Source organism: Phoca vitulina, unplaced genomic scaffold, assembly GCF_004348235.1.
Source record: "Phoca vitulina isolate PV1807 unplaced genomic scaffold, GSC_HSeal_1.0 scaffold18, whole genome shotgun sequence".
Lineage (NCBI taxonomy): Eukaryota > Metazoa > Chordata > Mammalia > Carnivora > Phocidae > Phoca > Phoca vitulina.
In genome coordinates, this window is record NW_022589721.1 from 35,006,053 (window position 1) to 35,033,337 (window position 27,285).

The 27,285-nt window shown below is 52.7% G+C and overlaps 1 protein-coding gene across 3 annotated transcripts; it reads left to right on the top strand.

The window, feature by feature from the left end:
• Positions 1-6,390: 6,390 nt before the first annotated feature.
• On the top strand, positions 6,391-27,244 carry ADCK5 (aarF domain containing kinase 5). 3 transcript variants are annotated; one of them, XM_032415823.1, is made up of 17 exons: positions 6,391-6,662; positions 6,818-6,979; positions 13,663-13,724; positions 18,297-18,403; positions 19,314-19,463; positions 24,723-24,798; positions 24,928-25,128; positions 25,289-25,429; positions 25,516-25,629; positions 25,731-25,862; positions 25,931-26,014; positions 26,107-26,188; positions 26,262-26,340; positions 26,412-26,503; positions 26,578-26,830; positions 26,914-27,030; positions 27,123-27,244. In XM_032415823.1, the coding sequence occupies exons 3-17, from the start codon at positions 13,692-13,694 to the stop codon at positions 27,226-27,228; spliced, it is 1,767 nt and encodes a 588-aa protein (XP_032271714.1). In that variant the 5' UTR covers positions 6,391-6,662; positions 6,818-6,979; positions 13,663-13,691; the 3' UTR covers positions 27,229-27,244. The 3 variants fall into 3 exon arrangements, with proteins under 3 accessions (XP_032271714.1, XP_032271716.1, XP_032271715.1); XM_032415825.1 differs by lacking the exon at positions 25,731-25,862 and having other exon boundaries at positions 6,391-6,979; XM_032415824.1 differs by lacking the exons at positions 6,391-6,662; positions 6,818-6,979; positions 13,663-13,724 and adding an exon at positions 7,281-7,377.
• Positions 27,245-27,285: the final 41 nt, after the last annotated feature.

Below are 27,285 nucleotides of genomic sequence, written 5' to 3' on the forward strand. Positions count from 1 at the left end.
GAATGCATCCATTTCTTCCAGATTGTCTAATTTGTTGGCATATAGTTGCTCATAATATGTTCTTATAATTGTTTGCATTTCTTCGGTGTTGGTTGTGATCTCTCCTCTTTCATTCATGATTTTATTTATTTGGGTCTTTTCTTTTTGATAAGTCTGGCCAGGGGTTTATCAATCCTATTAATTCTTTCAAAGAACTAGCTCCTAGTTTTGTTGATCTGTTCTACTGTTCTTCTGGTTTCTATTTCATTGGTTTCTGCTCTAATCTTTATTATTTCTATTCTCCTACTGGGTTTATGCTTTATTTGCTGTTTTTTCTCCAGCTCCATTAGGTGTAGGGTTAGGTTGTGTATTTGAGACCTTTCTTGTTTCTTGAGAAAGGCTTGTAGTGCTATATACTTCCCTCTTAGGACTGCCTTTGCTGCATCCCAAAGATTTTGAGCAGTTGTGTTTTCATTTTCATTTGTTTCCATGAATTTTTTAAAAAAGATTTTATTTATTTATTTGACAGAGACACAGTGAGAGAGGGAACACAAGCAGGGGGAGTGGGAGAGGGAGAAGCAGGCGTCCCACTGAGCAGGGAGCCTGATGCGGGGCTCAATCCCAGGACCCTGGGATCATGACCCAAGCCGAAGGTAGACGCTTAAGTACTGAGCTACCCAGGCGCCCCATGTTTCCATGAATTGTTTAAATTCTTTAATTTCCTAGTTGACCTATTCATTCTTTAGTAGGATGCTCTTCAACCTCCATGTATTTGAATTCTTTCCAACTTTGCTCTTGTGATTGAGTTCCAGTTTCAAAGCATTGTGGTCTGAAAATATGCAGGGAATGATCCCAATCTTTTGGTACCAGTTGAGACCTGATTAGTGACCCATGATGTGATCTATTCTGGAGAATGTTCCACGTGCACTCGAGAAGAATGTGTATTCTGTTGCTTTGGGATGGAATGTTCTGAATATATCTGTGAAGTCCATCTGGTCCAGTGTTTCATTCAAAGCCCTTATTTCCTTGTTTATCTTATGCTTAGATGATCTGTCCATTGCAGTGAGGGGGGTGATAAAGTCCCCTACTATTATGATATTATTATCGATGTGTTTGATTTTGTCATTAATTGGTTTATATAATTGGTTGCTCCCATGTTAGAGTCATAAATATTTACAATTGTTAGATCTTCTTGTTGGATAGACTGTTTAATTATGATATAGTGTCCTTCCTCATCTCTTATTACAGTCTTTGGTTTAAAATCTAATTTGTCTGATATAAGGATTGCCACCCCAGCTTTCTTTTGATGACCATTAGCATGGTAAATGGTTTTCCACCCCCCCACTTTAAATCTGGAGATGTCTTTGGGTCTAAAATGAGTCTCTTGCAGACAGCATATTGGTGGGTCTTGCTTTTTTATCCAATCTGATACTCTTTGTCTTTTGATTGGGGCATTTAGCCCATTTACATTCAGGGTAACTATTGAAAGATATGAATTTAGTGCCATTGTATTGCCCGCAAGGTGACTGTTACTGTATATTGTCTTTGTTCCTTTCTGGTCTATATTACTTTTGGGCTCTCTCTTTGCTTAGAGGACCCCTTTCAATATTTCGTGTAGGGCTGGTTTGGGGATTGCAAATTCTTTTAGTTTCTGTTTGTCCTGGAAGCTTTTTATCTCTCCTACTATTTCAGTGACAGCCTACCTGGATATAGTATTCCTGGCTGCATATTTTTCTCATTTAGTGCCCTGAATATATCATGCCTGTCCTTTCTGGCCTGCCAGGTCTCTGTGGATAGGTCTGCTGCCAATCTAATGTTTCTACCCTTGTAGGTTACAGACCTCTTGTCTCAAGCTGCTTTTGGGATTTTCTCTTTCTCTGAGATTTGTAGCTTTCCTATTATATGTCAGGGTGTTGACCTATTTTTATTGATTTTGAGGGGGTTCTCTGTGCCTCCTGGATTTTGATGCCCTTTTCCTTCCCCAGATTAGGGAAGTTCTCAGCTATAATTTGCTCTAATATACCTTCTGCCCCTCTCTCTCTTTCCTCTTCTTCTGGGATCCCAATTATTCTAATATTGTTTCACTTTATGTATCACTTATCTCTCAAATTCTCCCCTCATGATCCAGTAGTTGTTTATCTCTCTTTTTCTCAGCTTCTTTATTCTCCATCGTTTGGTCTTCTATATCACTAATTCTCTCTTCTGCCTCATTCATCCTAGCAGTTAGAGCCTCCATTTTTTATTGCATCCCATTAATAGCCCTTTTGATTTCAACTTGGTTAGATTTTAGTTCTTATTTCTCCAGAAAGGGTCCTCTAGTGTCTTCTATTCTTTTTTCAAGCCCAGTTAGTATCTTTATTTTTTTTAAAGATTTTATTTATTTATTTGAGAGAGAGAGACAGAGAAAGTAAGAGAGAGAGAGAGAGAGAGCACGAGCAGGGTGAGGGGCAGAGGGAGAAGCAGACTCCCTGCTCAGCAGGAAGCCCTATTTAGGGTTCAATCCCGGGGACTCCGGGATCACAACCTGAGCCGAAGGCAGACACTCAACCAACTGAGCCACCCAGGCACTCCAGCTGGTATCTTTATCATCATTATTCTGAACTCTAGTTCTAACATCTTACTAATGTCCATATTGATTAGGTTCCTGGCAATTAGTACTGCTTCTTGTTCTCTTTTTTGAGGTGAGTTTTTCCATCTTGTCATTCTGTCCAGAGAAGAATAGATGAATCAGAGAGCAGAATACTAAAATGGCAACACGACTCTAGAGAAATATACACTAAACAAATCAGAAGAAACCTGAAACTTGGGGTGGGGGGGAAGAGAGGGAGAGAGAATATAATCAGACAGGTGAGTATAATAGAGTAATACACTGGGTTCTGTGTGTATTTTCGTCTGTTTTTTAGAAAACTAGATCCCAAAATTGTAAAGAAAAACTTATATATGTACAAAAATAAAATTAAATACAACAAAAGGATAGAATGTAACTGTAAAAATAGAAATTAAAAGACAAGAAAAAACAAAAGAGAAAAAAAAAAAAACAGCAACAACAACAACAAGATGTGGGAATATAAACAAAGAGGTGAAAAGAACAGAGCAATACACTATCTCCTGAGTGTATTTTGGTCAGTTTGTTAGAGGAAACTACATCTCAAAATTATAAAGGAAGAAAGACTTATATATCCAAAAGTAAAATTAAATACATTGAAAAGAAAGAATGTAACTGTAAAGATGAATATTTAAAAAAGACTTTAACAAAACAAAGCACAAAAAGGAAGGAAAAAAAGAGAATATGATCAGGCGAGTGAATAGAACAGAGCCACTGCATCCCAAAATTCTTAAGAAACAAAACTTATATATATATACACAAAAATCAGATTAAATACAATGAAGGGATACAATGTGACTGTAAAGATGAAAATTTAAAAAGATTTTTAAAAAGGAGTTGATAAAATAAGAAGTTGGTTGAAAAAGGAAAGAAGAAAAATTTAGAAAAAAAGAAAATTTTAAAAATTAAAGTTGAAAGACTAAAGAATCATGGGAAAAAGCCATGAATTCTATGTGCTGTATTCCCCCCCGGAACTGGGGTTTTGCAGTTCTCATTGATCAGTAAACTTGGTCTTGGCTGGATGTTCTTGCTGATCTTCTGGGGGAGGGGCCTGTTGCATGGATTCTCAAGTGTATTTCCCCAGGCAGAATTGCACCGCCCTTACCAGGGGCCAGGCTGAGGAATCCGCTCCAGTTTGCTCTATGTGGCTTTTGTTCCCTGAAGGTTTTCCAAGCGGCTTTAGAGAATGAAAATGAAAATGGCGGCCTCCCAAGCTCTGGCCCCAGAGCTGAGAGCTCGGAGCCCCACTCCTCAGTGAGTCCTCAGAGAAAAGCAGTCAATCACTCCTGTCTCCCTGGTCTCTGTCCACACTCCATTGCAGCTATCTTTTCTTCCATCTCTGGTTGAGCTCACAGGTGTTCAGAATGGTTTGATTGCTATCTAGCTGAATTCCTGGGACCAGACGGTCTCCTTTTTTTTTAGGGTCTCCTACTCCTCCGCCATCTTGGACTCCTCCCATTAGTGGTCGCATTTCTAATGGAAAACCACACATGTATAGAGTACACCTTTCTGGATTATCTGATTCTGATTCTAACAGATCCTACCTTTCATCCCCTTGGAATTATCTTACAGCTCTAAATTGTAGATGACCAACAGCAATGCAGACACTTCCTTTTTATAGATTTGCAAATAAATATGGCTCAGCGGAGATTCAATTGTTTTTTCTTGTGGAAAAAGCCAATCTCCATCTATTTTTAAATTCACTTCAAAAAAATGTAAATGTTGGGGCACCTGGGTGGCTCAGTCGGTGAAGCATCTGCCTTCGGCTCAGGTCATGATCCCAGGGTCCTGGGATCGAGCCCCACATCGGGCTCCCTGCTCAACGGGAAGCCTGCTTCTCCTTCTCCCTCTGCCCTCCCCCTGCTCATGCTCTCTCTCTCAAATAAATAAATAAATATTTTTAAAAATGTAAATGTCATAAACACTTTATTTTACAGATTATAAAACTGAATTTTAATAAAAACAAAACAAAAAATTGATTTCATCATTCCTTTACTCCACATAGATTTCTCGGTTTGAACTTTCCTTTTGAACTTGTAACCACTTCTTTGTTGTCTCATTAGTTAACGAGTTAAATAAACCTTTGACACATTGTGCTAGTTTTTTAGGAATGCTGGAACTAATTACCACAAACTTGGTGGCTTACAATGACAGAAATTTATTCCGTTAGAGTGCTAGAGGCCAGAGATCTGAAATCAAGGTGTTGGCAGGCTGGCTCCTGAAGGCTCTGAGGGAGACCCTGCTCCAAGGCCCTTTCACGCTTCTGGTGGTGCCTGCCATCCTGGATGTCCCTGGGCTTGTGGCCACATCACTCTGTCTATACCTCTGCCTCCACATCGGCTTTTCCTCTGTGTCTCAGGTCTCTCTCTTCTCGTATGAGGACACCAGCCACTGGAATTAGGGCCATCCTCCTCCAGGATGGTCTCATCCAGAGAACTTTAATTCAATTACATGTGTAACAACCCTATTTCCAAATAAAGTCACATCACAAGCTGCAGAGGTTAGAACTTGGACATATCTCTTGCAGGGACATTGTTTAGTCCCCACGCACATGTTCATTTTATGTTTGTGTGAGAAATCATGCTTCTTAGTAAATACATACTTCCATTTTTTAAAAAAGATTTTATTTATTTGAGAGAGACAGAGATAGCGAGAACATGAATGCGGAGGAGAGGGAGAAGCAGTCTCTCCGCTGAGCAGGGAGCCCAACGCAGCGGTCGAGCCCAGGACCCTCAGGATCACGACCTGAGCTGAAGGCAGTCACTTAATACTGAGCCACCCAGGCGCCCCACACTTCCTTTTTAAGAAACAACAGTTTAGTAGATTCATGGGCTTGGGAACACAGGGGTGCTGGGAGATTTGGGAGATGTACTTGGGAGTGGGGGACTGACTGGGCAGCACTGCAGTGGACTGTGTCTGGGGTTTGCATGGACCAGGAATAGTGGTCACTTGGGGAAAGTTTTCTTGGTGCTCCTGGGGCCCGGCCATCTCAGTTTTGGGGAATTGACTTCACATAGCACCACCAGGGGTAGATTCCCCCCTTTCAGGCCAGGGGTCTGTACCTGGGACAGGAGCCCCAGTCAGTACTAGAGTCCTTTGATGTGGCAATAGAACAGAGTCCATTCCTTTGTGTGTTTGGGGAGAGGGAACCGGCTGTACTTTTTCCCAAAAGTGGACAAGAAAGCCCCTCCCCCATTCCCAGCCCCAGGCATGTGGCCCAGGCTTCCAGCAGTGTCTGTGTCTGGGCTCATGCTGCCATTCTCAGCCTTGCTGGTGTCACTTCCCAGACACTTTAGAAGCATTGTTATGTGGCCTACACTATCTCCTGGACCGGTTTCAATAAACATTATGGGGTTAGGTGAGGAGGCTCAATGTATGCAACTGGGAACATTCCAGAAAGCCTGGCCTTGGGAGGGGCTCAAGGTCCACTGTCAGGCCCTAGCCCAGACTCCAGGGACAGGGCTGTGAAGATAAACCAGGCAAAAAAACAGTGAGGACAGCTGTCCGCATTCAGCCAGAGTATGGAGCCCAGCTTCTGTTACAAGGGGGATGATGGGAACAAGGTGATTCTGGGCCCTGAGCTGTAGCAGAAGAGGCCTGGGGTGGTGTGTTTCACGGCAGGAGACACTGGCTTCACCTGGGCCCGGGGTAAGGGACAATCTGCAGGGACCACTGGGCTGCCCTTGCGGGAGCAGGAGAAACCACGTGGACAGGGAGGAGCCGTGTGGGGGCAGGGGGGGCCATGCGGGACCAAAGGAACCTTGAGGGAGGATGGGGAGGAGCTGATAGGAGAGCTGCCGGGTGGGACCAGCCTTAGTGGAGAAAGCTTCTGGAGCAGTCCACGTGAAGGTGGGGGACTTGGCAAGCGTGGAGTGGGGGATACGAGGCCCAGGGCTGCCGCCGCAGGACGGCCAGGCCGCCAGAGGGCCCGACCCCTAGGGGCGTGGCTCCTGAAAGGAGGAGCCCGCAGGGGGGCGGCGCCGAGCTCCGCGCCGCGGCTGCCGAGGCCGGAGGAGGCTGAGCAGGCCGGGGTACCGGCGAGCGGAGAGAACCTGGAGCGGGCGGTGTTCCCTGGCCGGTGAGAGAAGTAGAGACGAGAAGCTTTGGCGCGGGCGGGGAGGGCCTTTGAGAGGAGGGGACGGGCCCTGCCCTGCCACCCGGGCGCGCTGGCAGGCCCGTGCGGGGGGAAGAAGCCTTCCCGTGGGTCTCGCCTGCCCTGTGCTCACCACTCAGGGCGTCGCTCCTGACGGTCCGCCTGCCATGACGCCCGGCACACAGCAGACGCCCACAAGTGTCCCCGGCTCCGATCCAGGCAACAAGGAGCTCTAACCTCATTTTGTAGCGAGGGAAGCGAGCCGCGAAGCAGGGAAAGAGATTCACCCTAACCGGTGGCACGTAAGTGTTGAGCCCCTCCCCGCCCCACCGGTCCGGGCTCCAGCTCTCAGAGCAGTGTCCCCCCACCCCACCCTCCCGCGTCCGCCCATGCGCTGAGCTCCCGGGGAACCAGTGAGCTGACCTCCCCGAGCCCCGGCTTCCATTCGGTGGGAGCCGACCCGGAATCGCCTGCCGGAGTGGACACAGGGCGCGCTGTCCTAGCCCTAAATCTAGGCTGCGGCGGCCGCCAGGGGGCGCTGCTCCAACGCGGACGCGGGCACGCTCGGGCGTGGCCTCCGGGGGCGCGCGTGCGCACTGAGCCCCCGCCCCGCAGGGGCTGCTGGGCCGGGAGACGGGGGCGTGCGGCAAGCGAGAGCCGGAGCGGGAGCGGCGCGGCGGCCTGGAAGATGTGGCGGCCGGTGAGTTCGCAGCCCGGCGTGGCCGGGCGCCGCTCCCACAGGCCCCGTCAGCCTCCGTCCGGAACCCCGGGGCCAGCGCCGAGCCGCCCCGTCCTGGGCCGCGTCAGGGACCGTCGGGGCTCTTGGGGGCGGGCGTCCTTCACCGCTGTCGGCGTCCCGGTTCTTCGCGGGAGCGACCCCAGCCCCTGACCTCAGAGCCTCCCTGCTTCACGCCGTGCGGCGGCCCGACCGGAGGCCCCTGCTGCCGGCTCGCTCTGCCCCGGTCTGCAGCGCGCCGCCCGTCACCCTGAGCAGACACCTGCCGCCCGGCGTCTGAGCAGAGGAAGGACTGGGGGGCGTGGGGGCGGCGGCCTCGGGCCGGGCTCCCGCCGGCGGCCCTGAAACCGCTCCCCGCGCCGGCCTTCCGAGACTTCTGCCCGATCCTGGGCTGTCCTCCCAGCCCCTGGACGTGGCCGCTGCGCTTCCCGTTCTGTTTCTCAGTGGGGCCTCCCATGTTGGTGTATCTGCAGTTAGGATCAGCACGTTTTGGGTTTTTTTTAAGATTTTACCTATTTATTTGACAGAGAGAGACCCAGCGAGAGAGGGAACACAAGCAGGGGGAGTGGGAGAGGGAGAAGCAGGCTTCCCGCCGAGCAGGGAGCCCGATGCGGGGCTCGATCCCAGGACCCTGGGCCCATGACCTGAGCCGAAGGCAGACGCTTAACGACTGAGCCACCCAGGTGCCCCAGGATCAGCACCTTTTCAACCTGGGGTCATAACCACTGACCCCGCTCTCACCCACTCTGGCCCCAGGAATCCATCCTTTTCCTCATAGGGTTTAGAGCTGAAGAGACTGAGAGGGTTTATCAGCATTTTCAACTTGGAGTTTTCTACAGGGCTTGTATTTTTCTAGTAAGCCTAGCCTTGTAGGGTTAGGTATAAACAGTATGGATGCGATTCTTTTTTTCTTTTTTTAAAATTTAGATTTAATTAACATATAGCCTATTATTGGTTTCAGAGGTAGAGGTCAGTGATTCATCAGTCTTACACAACACTCAGTGCTGATTCCATCGAGTGCCCTCCTTCATGCCCATCCCCCAGGTACCCCATCCCCTGACCCCCCTCCCCTCCAGCAACCCTGTTCGTTTCCTGAGATTAAGAGTCTCTTATGGTTTGTCTCCCTCTCTGGTTTTCTTGTTTCTTTTTTCCCTCCCTTCCCCTATGATCCTCTGTTTTGTTTCTTCAATTCCACATATTGGTGAGATCATATGATAATTGTCTTTCTCTGCTTGACTTATTTCACTTATCATAATACTCTCCAGTTCCATCCACATCATTGCAAATGGTAGGTATTCATCCTTTCTGATGGCTGCATAATATTCCATTGTGTATATACACCACCGCTTCTTTATCCATTCATCTGTCGATGGACATCTAGGCTCTTTCCACAGTTTGGCTATTGTGGACATTGCTGCTATAAACATCAGGGTGCACGTACCCCTTTGGATCCCTACATTTGTATCTTTGGGGTAAATACCCAGTAGTGCAATTGCTGGGTCGTAGGGTAGCTCTATTTTCAACTTTTTGAGGAACCTCCATACTGTTTTCCAGAGTGGCTGCACCAGCTTGCATTCCCACCAACAGTGTAGGAGGGTTCCCCTTTCTCCGCATCCCCGCCAACATCTGTCGTTTCCTGACTTGTTAATTTTAGCCATTCTGACTGGTGTGAGGTGGTATCTCATTGAGGTTTTGATTTGTATTTCCCTGATGGCAAGTGATGTGGAGCTCTTTTTCATGTGTCTGTTGTCCATTTGGATGTGTTCTTTGGAGAAATATTTGTTCATGTCTTCTGCCTATTTCTTCACTGGATTATTTGTTCTTTGGGTGTTGAGTTTGAGAAGTTCTTTATAGATCTCGGATACTAGCCTATCTGATAAGACATTTGCATAGGGGCACCTGGGTGGCCCAGTTAAGTGGCTGCCTTCGGCACAGGTCATGATCCCAGGGTCCCGGGATCGAGCCCCATGTCGGGCTCCCTGCTCAGTGGGGAGCCTGTTTCTCTCTCTCTCTCTCCCTCTGCCTGCTTCTCTGCCTACTTGTGCTTTGTGCTCTGTATCAAAATAAATAAATAAATAAAATCTTTAAAAAAAAAACTGGGAAAAAAAGACACTTGCAAATATCTTCTCCCCTTCCGTGGGTTGCCTTTTAGTTTTGTCGACTGTTTCCTTTGCTGTGCAAAACCTTTTTATCTTGATGAAGTCCCAGTAGTTCATTTTTGCCCTTGCTTCCCTTGCCTTTGGAGACGTGTCTAGCAAGAAGTGGCTGCGGCTGAGGTCGAAGAGGTTACTGCCTGTGTTCTGTAGGATTCATGGATTCCTGTATCACATTGAGGTCTTTCATCCATTTTGAGTCTATTTTTGTGTGTGGTGTAAGGAAATGGTCCAGTTTCATTCTTCTGCATGTGGCTGTCCAGTTTTCCCAACACCATTTGTTGAAGAGACTGTCTTTTTTCCACTGGACATTCTTTCCTGCTTTGTCGAAGATGAGTTGACCATAGAGTTGAGGGTCCATTTCTGGGCTCTCTGTTCCGTTCCATTGATCTATGTGTCTGTTTTTGTGCCAATACCAGACTGTCTTGATGACAGCTTTGTAATAGAGCTGGAAGTCCGGAATTGTGATGCCACCAGCTTTGCTTTTCTTTTTCAACATTCCTCTGGCTACTCGGGGTCTTTTCTGGCTCATACAAATTTTAGTATTATTTGTTCCATTTCTGTGAAATAAGTTGATGGTATTTTGATGGGGATTGCATTAAATGTGTAGATTGCTCTGGGTAGCATAGACATTTTCACAATCTTTGTTCTTCCAATCCAGGAGCATGGAACGTTTTTCCATTTCCTTGTGTCTTTCTCAATTTCTTTCATGAGTGTTCTATAGTTTTCTGAGTACAGATTCTTTACCTCTTTGGTTAGATTTATTCTCAGGTATCTTATGGTTTTGGGTGCAATTGTAAATGGGATCGATTCCTTAATTTCTCTTTTTTCTGTCTCATTGTTAGTGTATAAAATGCAGCTGATTTCTGTGCATTTACTTAATATCCTGCTACGTTGCTGAATTCCTGTATGAGTTCTGGAAGTTCTGAGGTGGAGTCTTTTGGGTTTTCAACTTAAGTGCAGATGCATTTCTGTTCATTTTTGTGACTTGCAATGAGCGTGCCTTCCACAAGGGTGTTTTATGGATCAAGATGCGGCAGAGGCAGTGTGAGAGCCAGGCAGACAGGCACTGAATTGGCCTTTAGCTCAGCAATTTACAGCTCACAAAGTGTCTGCACATATTTGGGTCACTTAATTCTCCCAACCGCCCTAAGGAGTGGGCAGGCAGGTTTTAGCTTCTGATGAGGAGCTGCTCACATCTGGTAAGTGGAGCAGAGCCCAGTAAGCCTCTGAGACCTGACTGGTGCCAAGAGGGTCATAGACCCTTGGAAAAGAAAAGGGCAGGGTATTCATGGTCCTCTAGGCCACCTCTCGTGGGCCCAGATTCCTAGGCTCACTTCCTACCTGTGGGAACATTTCTGTGCCTTGGATTCCTCTCCTGTTTAAGTACACAGGGTGGTTGACCCTGCCAGGAAACAGGCGTGGTTCTTGTCACCTCTGTAGTTCTTCTGGCTTGGGCCTCATCATGAGATGCAGCAGGTGCTTCTTAATGCTGTGGGCTGGGTTGCCTGCAATGACCTTTCAACCCCTAATGTGCTCTGTCTTATCGACAGGGTGGCAGGGAAGCGGGTAGCTTGGCCTGTTGGTGACCTTTGTAATATCTATTTGAGTCTCACTAGTCAGAGCCTTTTTTTCCCTCCCTACTTTATAGGTTGTTAGCTGAGTTCCCTCTGTTTCTGCAGGCAGGCTGTGCACACACTCTAAGAAAGCATGAGAAGGGGGCGCCTGGGTGGCTCAGTCGTTAAGCGTCTGCGTTCGGCTCAGGTCATGATCCCAGGGTCCTGGGATCGAGCCCCGCATCGGGCTCCCTGCTCGGCAGGAAGCCTGCTTCTCCCTCTCCCACTCCCCCTGCTTGTGTTCCCTCTCTCGCTGTGTCTTTCTCTGTCAAATAAATAAAATCTTTAAAAAAAAAAAACAAAAAACATGAGAGACTGGAGTAGAGAAGGCCCATTTCATCTCGTCCAAACTGGAAGGCTTTGAGGTGGTGGGTGCAGAGACAAGTGTAAGCTAGGGCTGTCCCAGGCAAGCCAGGGCATGTAGTCATTCTGGTGATCCACAGCTCTCTCTTTGCCTGTTTGCTTCATGTTCTGGTGCTTAAGCTCTGGGTGTGATTTGAGTTATATGTGATGTGCTGGAAATTGCCCTGGACTGGTTCCTGGAAGATTTGGCTACAAGTTCTGTCCTATATTTATAGTCATGTGACTTCTTTGGGCTTCGGGGATGTCTCTTGGATGATGGGGATAGTTTGAGGAGCACTGGCCATCCCAGACTGGAGAGCCAGGTACTTGAATGGGCCTGTGGACTGTGGTGGGGCTCTGGAGTTGTCAGCATGAGGCCTCATCCTTGGAGTCCTGTGCAGAGCCCGCCTGCTGCAGGGGCTGCTGCCATCTCTTACCTGACCGTGGCCTTCTTCATATTGCTCACCTAGCATCCAGGGTTGGGCCGTGTGGGGTTCTGGTTCATTCTGTCACCATTTATCTCAGTTCAGCAAGCCTTCATGGAGTTCCTGCTTTATCTAACAAGCACTGCACTAGATCCTAGAAGCACAGAGATGGTTGAGAGGTGGACCCTGCACAGTCTGGTGGGGGAACAGAGACTAACAGTAACACTCCGGTGTGGTAAGGATAGTGGGAGAGGCGTGTACAACTTGCAGAGGCGGATGGGGGGGATGAGAGACAGGACTGGGGAATTAGGGTCTGGCGAAGGGCATTCCAGGCACCTGGGCCTGGTGCTGTGTGGGCTGTCCAGGTTCTACCAGAGGGACCTTTGTTATGGGAGTGGGAGTGGAGAGTCACTCACCGCTGGGGAATGAATTGGGGAATGATGAGATGCAGCCCGAGTCCTTACTGCTGCAACGGCATCTGAGAAAGCAGAAACTGGTACTGGGGAACTGCGGCCAGGGGCGGTTACCTTTCTGGCCTTGCCCCCTCTGAGGCTTGGGGTACAGCCAGGGCCTTGTGCTTTAGTGTAAAATAATTCAGAGTTAGCCTGCTCCTCTGTGAAAGAACACGAGTATAGCCCCTCCTGCTCAGCCCTCATGGGCATCTGGAGGGTCTGGGGCTCTTGTGATGCTGGGTTTAGCCTGCAGTCTTGGGGCAGCCGTGCCTGGGCTCTGGCATGTTACATTCCCTGCCATCCCTGGCTTCAGCCTTGGTGCTCGCAGCCTCCGAATCATGAGGCCTTTCTCTCTGCTCCTCCAGTTTATTGGCTAGAATAGCTCATAAATCTTTCCTTTCCCTTTCCCTTTCCTTTCCTTTTTCCTTTCCTTTCCTTTCCTTTTTCCTTTCCTTTCAATGCTAATGTCTCAGAATAATCATTGTCTGTCAGCTTTGGCCATTTTCCTTCTTTGTCTGCGGCGGTGGTGCTTCTGAATCCATGAACACCACTGGAACTTTGCAGCAAACCTTGCTGTCCTTTCACTCACTCCTGCCCTTCGGCTCCTGTTAAGTAAAGCATTTCTTCATATTCTATATGTAACCTATCTCCAAGTTTTACATATGTTGGAAATAGTCTCTTTTATCTTCTGGACTAAGTGCTATTTTTTTTCTCCTGAAAAAGCTGTGGGAAGCTGATGATCTGTTAACATAAATAGTTCAATTTAATCTAGCAAGTACGTACTTCTTCATGTTAGGTGGAGCGGACTCCTGGGGGCAGGGCTGTTGGCAGGAGAGTAAGGGCACGGGGACCAGCAGGTGGCATGGCACAGTGAGCAGGAGGGCTGTGGAGAGTAGCTGCTCCTTGACCCCAGAATGACCTCAGCATGCCCACCTGCCTGGTCTGTCGTGTGGGCTGGGCGCAGTGCGGAGGGCTTTGCAAATGTTCGCTTGACCCATACATGAACAGTACAGCGGTCCTTGCTTTGTAGACAGTGAAACTGAGGTGCAGGGGGGGGAGGTAGCTTGCTCTCACTGCGCAGCTAGTGCTTGCTGGAACCTGCATTCCAATTCCAGGCTCAGCAGTCTGCGTTCATAGTCTGCCCCTTCTCAGCCTTGGGTCTACCTGAGTCTCTAGGGCAGGGCCATCCTGGGCACTGTCTGGTGTTGGGCAGTGTCCCTGGCCTCCACCCATTCAATGCTAAGAGCACCCCTTTTCCCAGGTTGTGACAACTAAGAGTGTCTCCAGACAATGCCAGATGTCCTGGGCACACGGTTGCCCCTGGTGAGTACCCCTGCCCTGCCCTAGCTGCCTCATCTTCAAAATGCCACCTTCCTAGGATATGGAGAAGAAGGAACCCTCTTACACTGCTGGTGGGAATGTAAGCTGATGTAGCCACTCTGGAGAACAGTATGGAGGTTCCTCAAAAAGTTAAAAATAGAACTATCCTACGACCCAGCAATTGCATTACTAGCTATTTATCAAAAAATACAAAAACACTAATTCAAAGGGATACATGTACCCCTTTGTTTATAGCACCACTATCAACAATAGCCCAACTATGGAAGCAGTCCAAGTGTCCATCTACTGATGATGGATGAAGAAGTGGTATATATACAATGGAATATTATTCAGCCATAAAAAGGAATGAAATCTTGGTATTTGCAACAACATGGATGGAGCTAAAGAGTAATAATGCTAAGCAAAGTAAGTCAGAGAAAGACAAATACCATATGATGTTGCTCATATGTGGAATTTAAGAGACAAATGAGCAAAGGAAGAAACAAGAGAGAGAGACAAAGCAAGAAACAGACTCTTAAATATAGAGAATGGATGGTCCCCAGAGGGGAGGAGGATGGAAGGATGGGAAACAGGTGGTGGGGATCAAGGAGTGCACTTGTGATGAGCACCAGGTGATGTGTGTGAGTGTTGAATCCCTGTATGTTAACTATGCTGGAAGTAAAATAAAAACTTAAAATAGGGGCGCCTGGGTGGCTCAGTTGGTTGACCATCTGACTTGATTTTGGCTCAGGTCATAATCTCAGAGTGGTGAGATCGAGCCCCATGTCAGGCTCTGTGCTGGGCATGGGTCCTGCTTAAGATTCTTTCCCTCTCCCTCTGCCCCTTCCACACCCTCCCTCTCTCTCTCCTCTCAAAAACAAACAAAAAACAACAAAAAACCAAAAACAACTTAAAAATGCATGACAATAATATAAAAGGAAGGTTAAAAATAGAATTGACAGTGTAGTAAAGTATTTGCAACTGGGGGAGGCGGTAAAGGTAATTATTTGTATTAGACTATATTAGGTAAGGGATTCACAGTTTAGTCATTTATGTAACTTTATAAAGCTTTGTATGTGATTGCAAATTTATAAAGGAAACAATAGGATAATAAAACAGCGCCACCTTCCTGACTGGGACTTGGAAGAGCATAGCAGATGCCTGCCACTTTGATCATGAGAACGTTCAAATACAGGGACAAGCTGACAGAATGGTCCTACATAGTTAACTGTCCCGATACCCACCACCTAGATCCACCCATTATGAATATCTGCTCTAGTTGTTCCTATTTCTATGACCATTTGAAAGTAAGTTGCAGACTTTTTTTTTTTTTTTAAAGATTTTATTTATTTATTTGACAGAGAGATAGCGAGAGCAGGAACACAAGCAGGGGGAATGGGAGAGGGAGAAGCAGGCTTCCCGTGGAGCAGGGAGCCCGATGCAGGACTCGATCCCAGGAACCTGGGATCATGACCTGAGCCGAAGGCAGACGCTTAACGACTGAGCCACCCAGGCGCCCGTAAGTTGCAGACATTTTGACACAATCTCTAAACATTTCAACATGCATCCCCTAAACATCATTCTCACTTAACTTAATCGTGCCTAGGAGTGTGAACAGTAATTCCTGAATGTCTGTCGTATTCTGACTAGCTTGTTGTCCCAGGACTGTGTTTATAGGAGCTTTCCTGCCACTTGAGGTGCGCCTGGGCGTCTTGTCTGTCTAGCCTCCCAGTCTACAACAGTCTTCCCACTTTTTTCCTGTGATTGTTTTTTAACTTATTGTTATAAAAAATTGCAAATATTGGAGTGCCTGGGTGGCTCAGTTGGCTAAGTGTCCGATTCTTTTTTTTTTGAGAGAGAACTAGCACAAGTGGGGGGAGGGGCAGAGGGAGCTGGAGAAGCAGACTCCCCGCTGAGCAGCGAACCCGACTTGGGACTCATCCCAGGACTCCCGGGATCATGACCCGAGCTGAAGGTAGTAAGCGTCTAATTCTTGATTTCGGCTCAGGTCATGATCTAAGGGTCATGGGATCGAGTCCCATGTCGGGCTCCTCACTCAGTGGGGAGTCTCCTTGTCTCCCTCTCCCTCTGCTTGCTCTCTCTCTCAAATAAATAAATCTTTTAAAAATTTTGCAAATATTTATTTATTTTTAAAGATTTTATTTATTTATTTGACAGAGAGACACAGCAAGAGAGGGAACACAAGCAGGGGGAGTGGGAGAGGGAGAAGCAGGCTTCCCGCAGAGCAGGGAGCCCGATGCGGGGCTCGATCCCAGGACCCCAGGATCACGACCCGAGCTGAAGGCAGACGCTTAATGCCTGAGCCACCCAGGCGTCCCTGCAAATATTTATAGAAGCAGAGAATTGATTAACGGCTGTGCCCAGCACCAGTGTTCCCAACTCATGAATCCTAATGACTTTCCGAAGAGGCCAGGCTGTTTACAGGATGCCCCGCACCCTGGAGCCACTTGTTGGACTTGCTCAGGGCCACTGACCGTGAGTGCTGAGCTCCACTGGCTGGCGGCTGGTGGTTGTCAGTTCTTACTCAGCGGGCTTGCAGTCTCCTTGAGGTCGGAATCACAGCACAGCCCTCACTGGCCAGAGTTGTGACGGCATCGAAGCGCTCCCTGGCTGCCAGGCACCAGCCTTGGGCCGTCTTGCCAGTTCCTCACACTTGCCTTGAATCCACTGGGCTCCATCACCCAGCACCCTCCTCCTGGACTGACCTCCCCAGAATAGTGCCCCCTCCCTGCAGGAAAACCCCAGGGCCCCTTGGGATGCTCTGCCTGACTCCAGCTCACTTTGCTGCCCACTCTTTTTGGACAACCCCCCACCTATGAGCATACAGTATGTTTTCCAGCCTTTCACACAGGCCTCTCCTCCCCAGAAATGCCCTGTGCTCTCCTGGCTTCAGGCCTCTACTGAGTCCCCATTCTCTGTATAGAAGACCCTCTCTGGTGTTCACGTGGACGTCCTGCTCGCTGCCAGGTGGCAGGATCCTCCCTCCCTTGTGCCCCATGCTGTCCCTGTGTCTTGTTGGCTTTGTCTGCATCTGTCTGTGGCCCCTGGTTGCATACAGGACCCAGTGTCACACAGGGCATCTCTGGCAGGGTTTGTGTGACGGGTATGTGTGGCCGAAGGTGGGAATCGGGTGAGGAGTACAGGGAGGGAGGGGGCTGAAGGCCTTGAAGAGAATAGGCAGGGGCCGGACGGAGCCTGGACAGAGATGCATCTGAGGGGAGTGTATGGTGTGGGCAGGGCTTTCCTTCCTGGCGCACCTGCTTGTTGTCACAAACCCTTGGGATCCCAGTGTGGAACCAGCCGTGCTGCAGGCACTCTCTAATGTCCTGAGCAACTCTCCCCCAGGTATCTGTGGCCACAGATGCCCATCCTCTGGGCTTCCTCTCCTGCTGCTGAGCCTCAGCTAGCTGTGTGCATGTGGCCGAGTCAGGTTACGCGGGCCAGAGGGCTGGGCCGGGGGAGGGCGGGCTGTGCTATCCTGCTCTGGTGCACAGAAAGCCTAGGGGCTCTTCCTGCCACTGGTCCTCCCCTCCTGTCTGCGCCGCCTGTCTCGCCTCGGGGGGGTTTCCTTGAGGCTCTGTGCTCGCTGTGCGTGGCCTTGCTGAGCAGAGGTTTTCTGTCAGCCTGTGTTCTCCTCTTGGGACAATAGGTCATGGACCTTTTCCTTTGACTTTTGTGTTGTTTTGCAGTCCTTGAAATTGTCTTCAGGGCTGTGTGTTTTGGCCAGAAAATGATTGGAAAGTCAGTCCTTTATTTGGTCCAGGGTTCACGATAAAAATGTTAACATCTGTGCCATGGGTCATGACTAACTATGCATAACCTTTTTTTCCCTAAAAAGAGAGTTTGCAGTTGGCAGTTCGTGGTTGAGGAACTCTTAAGACCCCATAATTCAAATAAGATTGGGGAGACCAGGGTCGTCAGTAAGCGTAGGAGAGCCATGATGTTTCTGTGGTCACTGGAATAAACCAGCGCACTGTGCCGTCCGCGCGGCACGTCTTCCACTTGGCCTTCCCCGCCCTCCTCCAGGTCTCCGCCGCTGGGGTCCTAGCAGGCGTTCTCAGAACGACCACCTACACAGCGTCCCTTTTACTGCCTCTGGTCTTCCACCCGAGAGCGACATCTTTCTGATTGTGTGATTAAGCGTTATTGATCATTCCTTTGGAAATTCAGAATGACTTCCTGAGGCTGCTGGTCAGTGGGCTGAGCAACAGACAAATAGTGAGAGGTCCCAGGGCCCGGAGGAGAGGGTCCAAGGCGGGGCCGGAAGGGATGCACAGCGGTGGGCACTTCTAATGACCTGCCGTGGTGCCTCGAGGCAGAAGCTCCTGGTGCAAACGGTGTAGCCTTGCCTTCTCTCGCGTCATTCTTGGATCTCGGCCTTGCTCTCCAGAGGTGGGATTGTCCCTGCATTCCTGAACCAAACATGTAGGCCTGGCCCCGAGCACAGCCCTGCAAGTGCTGACAGGCGTTGATGGCATATTTGGGTACCGGGAGGTACGGATTGCCCCTCGGCTCCGGGCCTGTGTGACCCTGTGCTGTTTGCTCACTTTGCAGTCACAGCTCTGCGGCTTCCACTCTGCCCTGCTGCACAGCAGGCGGAACCCCTGGCGGTCCCCCCCTGCCTTCCCCAGGAGAAACCTCAGGGTCCTGCCCGCAAGTTGGTGAGTTCTCCACAGCCCCGGGTGCCCTGTAGGGCCCGTGCCTCTTGCCAGGCAGGGATGGAAGACCTCTCTTGTGGGGCCCAAGGCTGGACTTCCCTGTGCTTCCACCCTCAAGACAGATGCATCTGCTCCTCCGTGTGGTGGCCTGGGGTTGGTAGCCCCCCTGCCCCCGCCAGGGACTGGTGCCCCTGGGGCAGGACTCCCCGACAGCAGCGGCATGAGCACACCGAGGCTAGAACCGTGAAGAAGGGTGGGACCGCTGTGGATGGGGCCAAAACAAGAGGGAGAAGTAGCAAGAACTGGACGTAGGAGGGTTCCAGACCTGAGGCCAGTGGGCAAGACAGCGAGGGAGTGAGGTGGGGAGCGTCAGGAGGCTAGACTCAGGCCTGGCGGGCCGCAGTGAGTTACCCAAGCATTCACTCGCTGCCTGGTGACCTTGGGGCAGGCGTGTGACTAGATGCCAGGCTCCCGTTGGGCTCTCCCTTCGTCCCTGTCGCCTGCGCACCTTGCGCAGCTCTACCATCCTGGCACTTGGCAGTTCACTTGGGCGACAGTGCTTGTAACTCCGTATGGCATAGGAGGCCCTCGTCCGGTGAGGGTCTCAGCTCTGCCTGTGAGCTGCTTCCCGTGAGGCCAAAGAGCTGCTTTCTTTGCTCACTGGCCCCTTGGAGCCTGGCATCCAAGGTATCTGTGGGGCGCAGGCAAGGTGACTTGGAACGCACTAGTGACCGCTCGGGCCTCTGGAACCGGTGTTGCCTGCAGGGGCTTCTGGTAAAGCTGCAGCTCCCTGGGGTGGGCCAGGTTCTGGCTGAGAACGCCCCTCAGGCTGTGGGCAGCAGAGGCCCGCAGAGCCCCGGCCCGGTGGGCAGACGGGAAGTGACCTGCACCATACACCTCTGTCTCCCTCCAGGTCCTTCAGATCCCAGCCCCTATGGAGGAAGGCGCTCTCTGCCACGATGCTGGGGGTACCCCTGCTACTTGGGGCCCGCTATCTCACAGCAGAGCCTCAGGAGAAGAGAAGGATGAGGCTCGTAGTGGACGGCGTGGGGCGCTTCAGCAGGTAGAAGGAGTGGGGGCACGGTGCGGCTTTTTCCCCTGCCCAGGCCTGTCCTGAGATGTGTGGAGCCGGAGCTGGGGCTGGGAGGGGCTGCGAGGGGCTGCAGGGTTTTGCTTGAAACTTCCAAGCTGCCTTCCAGACATTCCAGTACGGCCAGGTCCACGTGGTCGTAGTGCCAACGAGCACACCAGACGTGGCCTCTTAAAGACCCTTCAGATCACCCTCGGCCAGTTGGAGGGAGGAGAGCTGGTCAGGCTTCTGCCAGCTGGTGGGCAGATAGGAAGCTGCTTCCTCCTCTTCCTCTTTCTTCTCGCCTCCACTCCCCCAAGGAGAGTTGGCATCCAGAGGGCTTTGGGGCTCAGAGGGGAGGGCTGCCATCCCTCCTCCAGTCCCAGTGGACTGGTCTAGAGATGGGTAGTGTCTGGTCATTAATATTAAGGGTGCCTTAAACTGAAGGCCCTTTTCATACTCCCTAATCTACCAGTGCAAGATTCTTGGGGAGTAGGGGTGATCTTCCTGTTGGAGGAATTCCTACAGCCAAGAAATCCTGAGAACCAGCTCTTGGCTTTGAGTGAAACCTCAGTCTACCCAAACGCACTGTTGGGCTGGACTGGGGGGTGCACATGGTTGCCCAGGGAGGTGGTTCAGCCTCCTTGCTTGAGGAGGCTGCGGGGTCGGGGGCTGCAGCTCTGAGCACCTGCAGCCTCTCAAACCTGGGTCCATCTCTCAGGGGGAGGCTTAGGACTACGAAGGCCTCAGGCACTTAGCCAGAAACTTCCCTGAAATGTATGCTGGTGGAGGTCATGGTCGGGTGGATGGCTGAATGCTTGACCACTTCCTGCTATGAGGACACGACAGCCTGGTCACTTCTTAGCTCCTTGATGGCGGCCCCGCCCCTGCGCACGTGTCTCCCTCGGTGGTCAGGTTTGCCTAAAGCACCTCGTGGCCCTCCTGGGCAGGTTCTGGGTAGTGAGTTCTCTGTCCTGTAGGGTTGTCCAGTCTCCCAGTCCTGAGGTGGATGAGGGCAGAGCCTGGAGTTGGCTCTGTCTTTTCTTCTGTGGCTCTCCACTGTGTGGGACTGGTGGGGACGGTCCCCGTGCGGCCTGCTTCCGAAATGCACACGTGGCGTGTCTGGGCCGGTCTCGCCGTCCGCTTCCCACATGCTGCAGCCTCCCAGTGTCAGACGCCCCATTGCAGGCACGCCTGCCTTCTCGGCTTCCTTCCTGAGAAAATGTGTTTTCACAGCTCGCTTTCGGAGGCTGAGCTGGGGTTGGAGGGAGCAGCTACAACTGTTCTTTTCCCAGCATGTTCTTGTCCGCTGTGAGCCCCAGCCAGTGCAGGGCAGGCAGGCTGGGCACAGGGTGACCCCAGGGCCTCCAGAGTCAGCGTCAGTGTGTGCGGGAGCCCAAGGACGGAGCACGGGTGGGGCGCACGTCGGGGCTGGCTCTGCCAGGGGGTCGGGAGCTCGTTCTGTCGTAGGAGAGCGGTCAGAACGCATCGCGTGTGTGTGGAGGCTCGGAGACGGGGGTGGGCGTCTGCGTCGCGTCCGTGCTTTCTCGCCCCGCCCCTTACTGAATGTTAACTTCTCAGGAACCTGTGGGCTTTTTTTTTTTTTTTGAACCCAGTTTCACGTGTCCAGAAAAGTTGTAGGAATTAGACAAATGAGTTGTGTGCTCCATTGTCCCTGCAAACTGGGTGTATTTCCTAAACAAGGACATCGTCCATAAGCACCATCAGGACATGGGTGTGCTACGAGCCTCTGACCACCTAAACTCATCCCCCTGTCACCAAGCATCCCAGCAATAAGCTTTTTAGCACAAGGATCCCGTACCAGGCCCATCTCTAATTTCCTGCCACCTAGAACAGTGCCCCCGTGTCTCCTTGGCTCTTACGGCTAAACTTCAGGTCAAGCATGGTCCCCAGACCCCCATGTGCGCCCAGGGCTATCAGTTTTGATGGTTCCCTAGGACAAATCACAGAACTCAGGAAAGTACCGTACTCTGGATTAAGGTGTTATCATAGCAAAAAAAGATACAAATCAGAATGAGCCCAAGGAAGAGATGCACAGGGTGAGGCCCGGGAGAGCCCCAAATTCAGAGTTTCCATGTCCTCAGAGACCTGACACCCCTACTCCTGCCCTGTCGCTGACATGCCACGGTGCCTTCCGGGCATTCTGTGAGCTTCAGTGTGCACGGTTTCCACGGGAGTCTCCTTCTAGGCGTGATTGAATCGTTGGCCTCCAACTGAGCTGCCTCCAGTCTCCCTCCCTCCCCCAGCTGGGCTGACCTCTGGCGATCTGAGCACGTCATCGGCATGCACTGCCCGGGCCCATCACCCATCCCAGACACTCCTGTCACTCGGGAGATCGCAGGCCTTCAGAGGCCACCTGCCAGGAGCTGGGGCAAAGGCTGGGCCTTTCTGGCTGAAGTTAATCCTTCACTACACGTGACCTTGACACATTGGGAGGCTTATAAACCAGTGGTGCTGTCCAGCGAGGGTCAGCAGACTGTGGCCAAACATGGCTGCTGCCCGTTGGATAAATAAGCTTTCTTGGACCTGTGGTCTTGCCCGCTGTGCACGTTACCTGGGCTGCTCTCACTGTGACAACAGACGGGAGGCCACATGGCTCAGAAAGCCCAAAATCTTTACCGTCTAACTTCGTAAAGAAAAATGTTGCTGCCCCCTTTTGTAGAAGGCCCCCCCATTTGGGTTTGTCTGAGGTTTGCTCGGGGTTGGATTCAGTTGGTGCATTTTGTCACGTTCTGCACCCCCGGGGCGGTGCACGGTTTGTCCGGGTCCCTTGGAGCGACATTGGGGTCGGTTCCCGTTGCCCTTCTGCCCACTGGCTCAGCAGCTCCCAGGACTCCTTAGGTGAATTCATTCTTACTGGGGCCCCACATGGTGGTTTTTCTAGTTCAGCTGTGCCACATCTGTTAGTTGCCATTCTACTGTAAGAAAACTTTCTCTTCTCCCCATTTATTTGTATCAGTCTGGACTTAAGGATTTTTTATTTTTATTTTTATTTTTTTTAAAGATTTTATTTACTTATTTGACAGAGAGAGACACAGCAAGAGCAGGAACACAAGCAGGGGGAGTGGGAGAGGGAGAAGCAGGCTTCCCGCTGAGCAGGGAGCCCGATGCGGGGCTCGATCCCAGGACCCTGGGACCATGACCTGAGCCGAAGGCAGACGCTTAATGACTGAGCCACCCAGGCGCCCCTGGATTTTTTGTTTGATTGTATGGATTGCTCTCTGTTGATGTCGGTTATTTTGTTGTTGTTTTTCTGGGTTTAGCCTTTGTGATCCTTTTTTTTATTTCCAAGTTTTTATTTAAATTCTAGTTAACAAACAGTGTAATATTACTTTCAGGTGTAGATCCTTTTCTTTTATCTCTAACATTGTATTGTAAAAAATTTCAAACAGCAGAGTTGGAAACACTGTACAGTGAACCTAGATTTTGCCATTACATCTTCAAATAGTTGTTGTTGTTTTAACTCCCACCCCGAGTCCTCTTGCAGTGTTTCCATCTCTGGAGCATTTTATTCCTTCTTGCACGGAGATGCTCCAGGCTCGTCTTGTTCTTTCCCAGGCCTGGATTCAGCCATTCTCCTGGGAGCCTGGTTCCTTGGAACAGAGAAGGGTCTTTTTTTTTTTTTTTAAGATTTTTTATTTATTTGACAGAGACACAGCGAGAGAGGGAACACAAGCAGGGGGAGTGGGAGAGGGAGAAGCAGGCTTCCCGCGGAGCAGGGAGCCCGATGCGGGGCTCGATCCCAGGACCCTGGGACCATGACCTGAGCCGAAGGCAGACGCTTAACGACTGGGCCACCCAGGTGCCCCCGGAGGAAGGGTCTTAAGGACCAGGGCATGGATGTTGGTGTGCTCACTGCTCTGGGCGGTCTGCTCCCAGGCCCTTCCATAGACTAGAGCCAGGGGCTGTTTGGACGTGTGGCTGTGTGCACGCGCACACTTACACATGTCCATCTCAGTGTCTAGCCGTACACACCACACCTTGTACACACAGATACTTCCCAGGACAGAGATCATTCTCATTTACTCCTTTCTCCAGCTGGAAGAATCTTGGCTTCCCTTGTCCATAATTCAGTGACTTATTTGATCAGTCACCGAGTGTAGCAACTACCCCCACCCCTCTGCAGACCTTGCATTCCCTTTTGGACTGAATTGTTCAGGAAGGAGGGAAGCCCCCCTCCCCCGCTTTGTATCTCTAGGGAGCTCAGAGAATTCCTGTGTCCTTGCTCACCCTGCCAACCATGCGCTCTGTTCTTCACAGATAGTCCTGTTTGTTCCCTGGGTCCGGCCGGGGGTGAGTGGGACAGAGCCCTTCATTTGTGGAGTGCAGTGCGGCCCGCGCCTTACGCTGCTCGGGCGTGCTCAGTCACCGCGACTGCCGGGGGTAGCACATACCCTAGCAGGGAGGCAAACCGGTCCAGAACCCAGCAGCCTTCTCCTTCCTGCCCTTCAACTCTGACCCTCCTGTGCCGGAGGTGGGAGGCAGAAGTTAGAGGTTTGGCTTGACCAGGGGCCCCAGGTCCCCTCAGGGCTTCTTCCTTGAGGAACAGGAGCCCTACACCCCTCTCATGAAGGGTTGAGGGTCTGCGGTCTGTGATGCTGGAGGCTGGACTCAGCCCTGATTCCTTCCCTCTCCAGACCCAGGGCGGCCTGTCCATAGCCTGGGCCACGGGGAGTGAGTACCCTTGCCAACATAAGGAGGGGCCCGGGTCCCCAGGACCGTGGAGAGCACTAGGAGCCCTGTTCTGGGATCCAGCTCCCTGGAGGCTGCTGTCCACGGACACATGGAGAGCGCCTGGGGGCTCGGCAGGGCGCGCGGTGCAGAGGGGCCTGGGGCGAGGGCATGTCTGAGCACGGGAGCTGGTGACAGCCGCCCGCTCACTAGCCGTCAGCGCTGCACAGGTCTCAGGTGCTGTAAGAGAGCAATGAGAAAGAAGCCTGGTCATTCGGGCCGGAGCGCCCCCCCACCAGCTCCCGCCCCTCCCGTCTGTGCTGGGTGCTCGTTGGTGCACGTTCGGGCACAGGGGTGGTGTAGACCGGGAGCTGAGACTGCCCTGCTGGCAGTGCTAAGAGCAAGGAGGCCAGACCAGAGCCTGTCCTCTCCCTCCTGGTCCAGCCTGGGAGCCCAGCAGCCCCTGCCGCATGCTCGCTCTGGGCCGGTGGTTAGGCGCGGGGGTGGGACGGCTCTGAGGTGCCGTGCCCGCCGAGGGCTGAAGGCAGCCTCTGCCCACAGGTCTCTGAGGATAGGCCTCCAGATCTCCCTGGACTACTGGTGGTGTGCAAACGTCGTCCTGCGCGGGGTGGAAGAGGTTTGTCCCTGCATCCCAGCCACAGTGGGAGAAGTGGGGGGACGGTGACACGCTAGATGAAGGTGGGTGCTGGGGGCACTAAGGAGGTGCCCGCCCGCCCCCATCCCTTCCCTCCATGCCTATGGTCAGAACAGCCCGGGGTACTTGGAGGTGATGTCTGCATGTCACCAGCGGGCGGCTGATGCCCTGGTCGCCGGGGCCATCAGCAATGGGGGCCTCTACGTGAAGCTGGGCCAGGGGCTGTGCTCCTTCAACCACCTGCTGCCCCCGGAGTATATCAGGACTCTGCGTGTGCTGGAGGACAGGGCCCTCACGCGCAGGTTCCAGGAGGTGAGCCCTGCACTTGGGCTGGGGGGCTCTGGCAGCGCCTCCCCCCCCCCCCCCCCCCCCCCCCCCCACCACCCGGCCCCCCCCCCCCGGGGGGGGGGGGGCTCGGGCCCCCCCCCCCCCCCCCCCCCCCCCCCCCGCTCCAAGAACCCTCTCCTGCCAGGTGGACGAGCTGTTCCTCGAGGACTTCCAGGCCCTGCCCCACAAGCTCTTTCGGGAGTTCGACTATCAGCCCATCGCCGCCGCGAGCCTGGCCCAGGTGCACCGAGCCAAGCTGCACGACGGCACGGAGGTGGCCGTGAAGGTGCGTGGGGGCCTGCTCTGCACCGCAGCGGGGTCTGGGGCGGTGCTGGCAGCCCTGGGTCCTCCCTGCACCCTCGCCCAACGCAGGTGCAGTACATCGATCTGCGGGACCGCTTTGACGGCGACATCCACACCCTGGAGCTGCTGCTCCAGCTCATCGAGTTCATGCACCCCAGCTTCGGCTTCAGCTGGGTCCTCCAGGTAAGCGCTGCCCAGAGGCCGGAGCAAGCAGGGTCCGCATGTTATGTGCTGGGGTGGGCTGGTCCCCAACCTGGACCCCCAGCTGCCCATGTGGCCCCTAGGACCTGAAGGGCACCCTGGCCCAGGAGCTGGACTTCGAGAACGAGGGCCGAAATGCCGAGCGCTGTGCCCGGGAGCTGCAGCACTTCCGCTATATCGTGGTCCCCCGCGTGCACTGGGACACGTCCAGCAAGGTGGGCTGGGCCCCCTCCTGGGTGGGAACGTGCAGCCCTGCTGAGCTCAGCCACTTGCTCTCTCCCAGCGTGTGCTGACGGCTGAATTCTGCGAGGGCTGCAAGGTCAGCGATGTGGAGGCCATCAAGTGCATGGGGCTGGCGGTGAAGGATGTGAGTGCCTGTGCATGAGTGTGTGGGCGTGGGCGGGCACGTGTGTGCCCTAAGCACAGGGTGATGGTGGCCCGGTCCCGTTCTCTCCCCAGATCGCGGAGAAGCTCATCCAGGCTTTTGCGGAGCAGATATTTTATACAGGCTTCATCCACTCGGACCCCCACCCTGGCAATGGTAGGAAAAGTCCCCGGGGGTCGGGGTGGGAGTCGGGGGTCAGGGGACACGAGCCGACACGCTGTGTCCCTAGTTCTGGTGCGGAAAGGCCCCGACGGGAAGGCCCAGCTGGTGCTGCTGGACCACGGGCTCTACCAGTTTCTGGACAGGAAGTAAGCCGGGGAGCCTGGAGGGGCTGCGGGGCAGGGCCTGGTGCCCGGGCCTTACCGCCGGCTTCCCGCAGGGACCGCTCAGCCCTGTGCCAGCTGTGGAGGGCCATCGTGCTCAGGGACGACGCCGCCATGAGGACGCACGCGGAGGCGCTCGGAGTGCGAGGTGAGGCCGGGGTGTGCGGCCATGGGGGCTCGTGGGGCCCGCGGGCCTGGCTCACCGCCCGCCCTGCGCCCCAGACTACCTGCTCTTCTCCGAGGTGCTCATGCAGCGGCCCGTACGCCTGGGGCAGCTGTGGGGCTCCCACCTGCTCAGCCGGGAGGAGGCGGCCTACATGCAGACCATGGCGCAAGAGCACTTTGAGGACATCATGGGGGTGCTCAAGGCCCTGCCGCGGCCCATGCTGCTCGTGCTGCGCAACATCAACACCGTGCGTGCCATCAACACCGCCCTGGGCACCCCTGTGGACCGCTACTTCCTCATGGCCAAGAGGTGGGTGCTGGCTGGCGGGATGCCCGGGGTGGGAAGTGGCGGCGGGAGCGGGACTGGGCCGGGCTGACTGTGTGTCTGCGCAGTGCGGTCAGGGGCTGGAGCCGCCTGGCAGGTGCAGCGTACCAGGGCCTCTACGGTGCCAGCCTCCTGCGCCACATCAGGGTCATCTGGGAGACGCTCAAGTTTGAAGTGGCCCTAAGGTGAGGGGAGGGGAGGGGAGGGGGCCGGCATCCAGGGCAGGTGGTAAGACCTGCTCCCCACCAACCTGTGACCCGTCTGGCCTCCCACCCAGGCTGGAGACCCTATCTATGCGGCTCACCGCCCTCCTGGTTCGGCTCCTGGTGCACCTGGGCCTCCTGCCTGAGACCCAGGGGCTCTCTGAGTACTTGGAGATCTAGGGAGCCCCGGGCGCAAGAGGACCTCCGAGCTCATCTGCGTCGGACCGACAGCTGCCC